Source organism: Cyprinodon variegatus, unplaced genomic scaffold (genome assembly GCF_000732505.1).
Source record: "Cyprinodon variegatus isolate N-32 unplaced genomic scaffold, C_variegatus-1.0 Scaffold125, whole genome shotgun sequence".
Taxonomy (NCBI): Eukaryota; Metazoa; Chordata; class Actinopteri; order Cyprinodontiformes; family Cyprinodontidae; genus Cyprinodon; species Cyprinodon variegatus.
The window spans coordinates 1,229,620-1,233,494 of NW_015150578.1; the positions used below are offsets into that span (position 1 = coordinate 1,229,620).

General features: G+C 39.4%; 1 protein-coding gene across 1 annotated transcript; it reads right to left on the bottom strand.

Annotated features, from left to right (window-relative positions):
* Nucleotides 1-1,486: 1,486 nt before the first annotated feature.
* Nucleotides 1,487-2,623, bottom strand: LOC107085453 (DELTA-stichotoxin-Hmg2b-like). Its single transcript, XM_015375766.1, has 2 exons — nucleotides 2,543-2,623; nucleotides 1,487-2,398 (listed from the first exon to the last, which is right to left on the bottom strand). The coding sequence occupies exons 1-2, from the start codon at nucleotides 2,614-2,616 to the stop codon at nucleotides 1,984-1,986; spliced, it is 489 nt and encodes a 162-aa protein (XP_015231252.1). The 5' UTR covers nucleotides 2,617-2,623; the 3' UTR covers nucleotides 1,487-1,983.
* Between the last annotated feature and the right edge of the window lie 1,252 nt (nucleotides 2,624-3,875).

Genomic DNA, 3,875 nt, shown 5'->3' on the forward strand with positions numbered 1-3,875 from the left:
TAAATAGACATTCAGAAAGCCAGAAATTTAAATGTTGTTACTTGATTCTAAACATGTATTATCCCAGATTTGATCAACTGCTGAGGGTTTGTTGTGGGAAAAAGGTGTTAAACCATACAGTCTAGTCAAATAAACGGGGATTGATGAATTTCACTCAGTCAGCAATTTATTTTACTTTGCAAAGTAAAAAGAGAACAAGACATCAACAGCTCTCACAGAATGATGTTTCTGCCCTGTTCTCATCTACACAGAATTTGTCTCACTTACTTAAAATAATGGAATTGCTGTGAAAGTTGTCAGTCAAAATAAATTCTGGACACATGTGACACTTATGAATAAACCTTGAGAAAGAACATGGCTTGTTATGGGAATTGTACTTCTTGTCCAGAACATTCCTCTAACTGAGACTTTGTGGCCTTGCAGGTGAAATAGACTGAGTGAAAATATTTTTAAGTTAGTAAATAGAAAATTAGTACTCATAAATCAATATATGAAATCTAGGAAATGGATCCGGTGTGAGACAGTTATAGAGCATGAGAAAGTAGAACAGGTAGAAAATAGTAAGACCAACAGACACCAGTAGAACATATTAAAGCTCAACTTTTATTGGGTCAGAACGTTCAGATTGTAACAGCAGCTGTGAGGCATCAGGACCATCAGATCTCCTCATGGTATCTGTGTTCAATGATGCTCAGTCATTGGACAGAATCACAGAGTGCCGACAGAGATGATGTTGATATTTCTGAAACATATTCATCTAAAAGCATGAACTTAATCAGTACAGCAGAACTTAAATTACCTTATGCAAAGCTTTAAATTCAATCTAATTTCCTATAACTGAATGTCACGGTCTTGGTTCTGTTAAGTTTTCTTTTGAGTAATCAGTTTTACTTTGCCCCAGCTGTTCTAGTTTTATTGGTTTTATTCCTATTTTGGTGCGTTTTCTGGATATATTTGCGTTGTTAAGTTTTTTCTTTGTTGCTCTCCCTCTTGTGTTGGTCTCCTTTTTTCCTAGCTCCTTCTAGAATCCTCTGTTCACACCTGCTCCCAATCAGCTTGTTAGTTCTGTCTTTGTTCAGTCAGCCATAAATGCTCTCCCTGTGCAGTTCATCTGTGCTGGTTCCTCATCTTTCCCTGGCTGCTTGTGAATGTTTTCCCTGATGTCTCAATGTTTTGTTTTTTACATTTTTATGCTGGATTCTTGCCTCTGTTGCCTGTAAGAACTCAATTAAAACTAGAATAACTCACCTCTGCCTCTTCGCCTTTGTATTTGGGTCCTTTAAAAAACCACAACCGAAACCTGACAGAAGGAACCAGCACTGAAGAACTGTGCAGGGAGAGAATTTATGGCTGACTGAACAAAGACAGAACTAACAAGCTGATTGCAACAAAATAAGAATAAAACCAATAAAACTAGAAAACATGGAGAAAAATAAAACAGAACCAAGACTGTGACACTAAAGGTTTTTCAGCCCGTTTTTTTCCCCAACTCTTTCAGTTGTGAATCTGATCTGTGCACATCGGTGCTGATGTTTAAATCATCCAAAAACCTAACCAATATATCCCTGCCCCATATTGTAATGCTGTCTGATTAGTATCAGTATTTTTTTTTTTTTTATAGAATTAAGAACTACCTGGTGGAGTTCACAGGAAGACTGGATCAGTTGGGACTTTTAAAGATTCAGAGGAATATTTAATGTTTTTTTTTCTCTCCCACTTAGGAAAATGTTGTAGTAGACTATTTATCAAAATGTATGAACATATGTTGTGTTTTTCAACCAAGAAGTCTAGAATTACTGCAGATGAAATAACACATGCTGCTGGGTAACTAGTTTACAATATCTAAACTGGTAAAGAGATTGCTCTATTAACGCAGAAGCAGATAAAGTTAATGAGGGTTACTCTATTAAAGGAGAAGCTACTGGCCAAATAGGAAGGTGTTGAGCTGTTAAAGAGGTATTGGACCAGGAGATCCAGCTGGTCTCATATGTCACAAATATCCAACTTCAGGATTGGCTGATAGCTGTCAGACATGCTGGCCCTGATAATCAAATCGCCCGCTTTGTAGGTCAGACTGGGCCCACTGGCTTTCCCTCTGACAAAGTTGACCTCCTCGCCGTAGTACATCTCATCGTAGAGACCCTTGTCACACTGCTTGTCTTTGCTGAATAGTCCAATGGCATAATAGTTGGAGTAGAAGGTGAAGTCGTAGGGATTCGAGAACATGACAGCCAGCCGGTCTTTCTCCTGAATTGGTGAGCCAAGGATGTCAAAGGTGAGGATCGCTACTGAACCACAGGCTGTGTTGGCTGTCTTTTTAAAGAGTGCAGTGCCAGACATAGATGGACCAAGAAATGGAGAGAAAGGAGACTCACAGTTCCCACTGATGAGATAGGCGCTGGACAGAAACACAAAGAGCTTTAACTTCACTGAAAACCAACCTGCTGCACAGAGTTTAATAGTCTACATCTACATTACATCCACATCAACCCTCTGTGTGGTTTAGGTTTCCAATTGTGAGAGTGACTGTTTTAAAACTCACCACGGTTCACACAGCGTGAAGCGGGATGTCAAGTTCTGAATCTCCACTGTACACTGGCGGTTTGTTAGAGACATTTTCAGAACCTGTTGAAGGAAAAACATGGAAATTTTCAGGTACAAGAAAAATTTATGGGCTTTTATGTAGTGGTGATGCTAGAACAAATTTATTTAACATAATTGGTATGTGATATAATTGTTTGTTTTTTTATGGTGAAAAAAAAAGAAGTTAATGTCATTTTCACACCTGTAAAGCAGGTAGACGGGTATTAATTGGGGATCATACTGGCAATATTGTTAATATTTTCCTCTGGTGAAGTTTGTTATCACAAGGCACTTTGTAAAACCAAAACAAATTTTTTATCCCCTCGCGGTTGGTCAACAACCCAAACTACTCCCTTGACAACGAAAACAAAAACAACATGGTATGGCAGCAGATTCTAGCAGTGGAACTGCTATGCTGTCTTTTGGCAGGTTTGCCAAATAAGTATCTTTTAACAATGGGCTCAACATGAAAAAAAAAAACAATGGCAGACATCCGCAAAGACTTTTAAAAAAAATATTTAATCTCTAACGTTCTGCTCTCTCTGCTTTTTATTGCACTGATGTCAAGACTACACAGATGTCCAGCAAGATGTTTTTCAAAGATATTAATAACTTAATTTGAATTATGGCATTCACATCTCTATTTGTACCGTGTCAGGCTTCACTTCAACCAAGCTAGGACCTAGGTTTGGAGGCAGACCTGAGCCTGAGTTTGCTTTCATGGTTTGCATCAGAGTTCGACTTTCATACCTTCCTAAAGAAACCTAACCTTCTGGGCAAACGAACTGTGGTTTGAATAAAGCAGAGTGAACAGGGCTGCTGTGAATACACCCTAAAATCAGGGCAATAGTTAATTGTTTGATATTTCAGGTGAGCCAAAGAGACACCTTCAAATGAAACTGCAAAAGTAAAAAAAAAGATATACTTATCTATCTATCTATCTGTCTGTCTGTCTGTCTGTCTGTCTGTCTGTCTGTACAGTGTATACCCTGTATACCGGCGGTTTTCAAAGTGTGATGCGCGCCTCCCCTAGGAGGCGCAAGAGCACCTTAGGGGAGGCGCGGTGCGAGGGAAAAAATAAATATGGATTTAGGACAAAGTTGGAACTGTGGGGTGCGCGTGTGGAGCGGGGATCAGTGGAAATGTTTCCCAACTTAGAGGATGTTTTGGCCAGAGCGGGGCTGAAGGTGGAGTTTTTACAGCAGGCTGTCTGCGTGCATTTGTAGGAGATGCGCCAGCAGTTTGGAGAGTATTTTGGAGAGGAGACAATGGTAGTCCATGAGAAACCAATG

What these genes read in the sequence shown, in the direction of transcription:
- LOC107085453 (XM_015375766.1), bottom strand. Translation starts at nt 2,616, where the DNA reads ATGTCTCTAACAAACCGCCAGTGTACAGTGGAGATTCAGAACTTGACA. An exon ending in TTCACGCTGTGTGAACCGTG is followed by an intron (nt 2,399 to 2,542) that starts GTGAGTTTTAAA and finishes GTTTCTGTCCAG; the next exon opens with CGCCTATCTCATCAGTGGGA.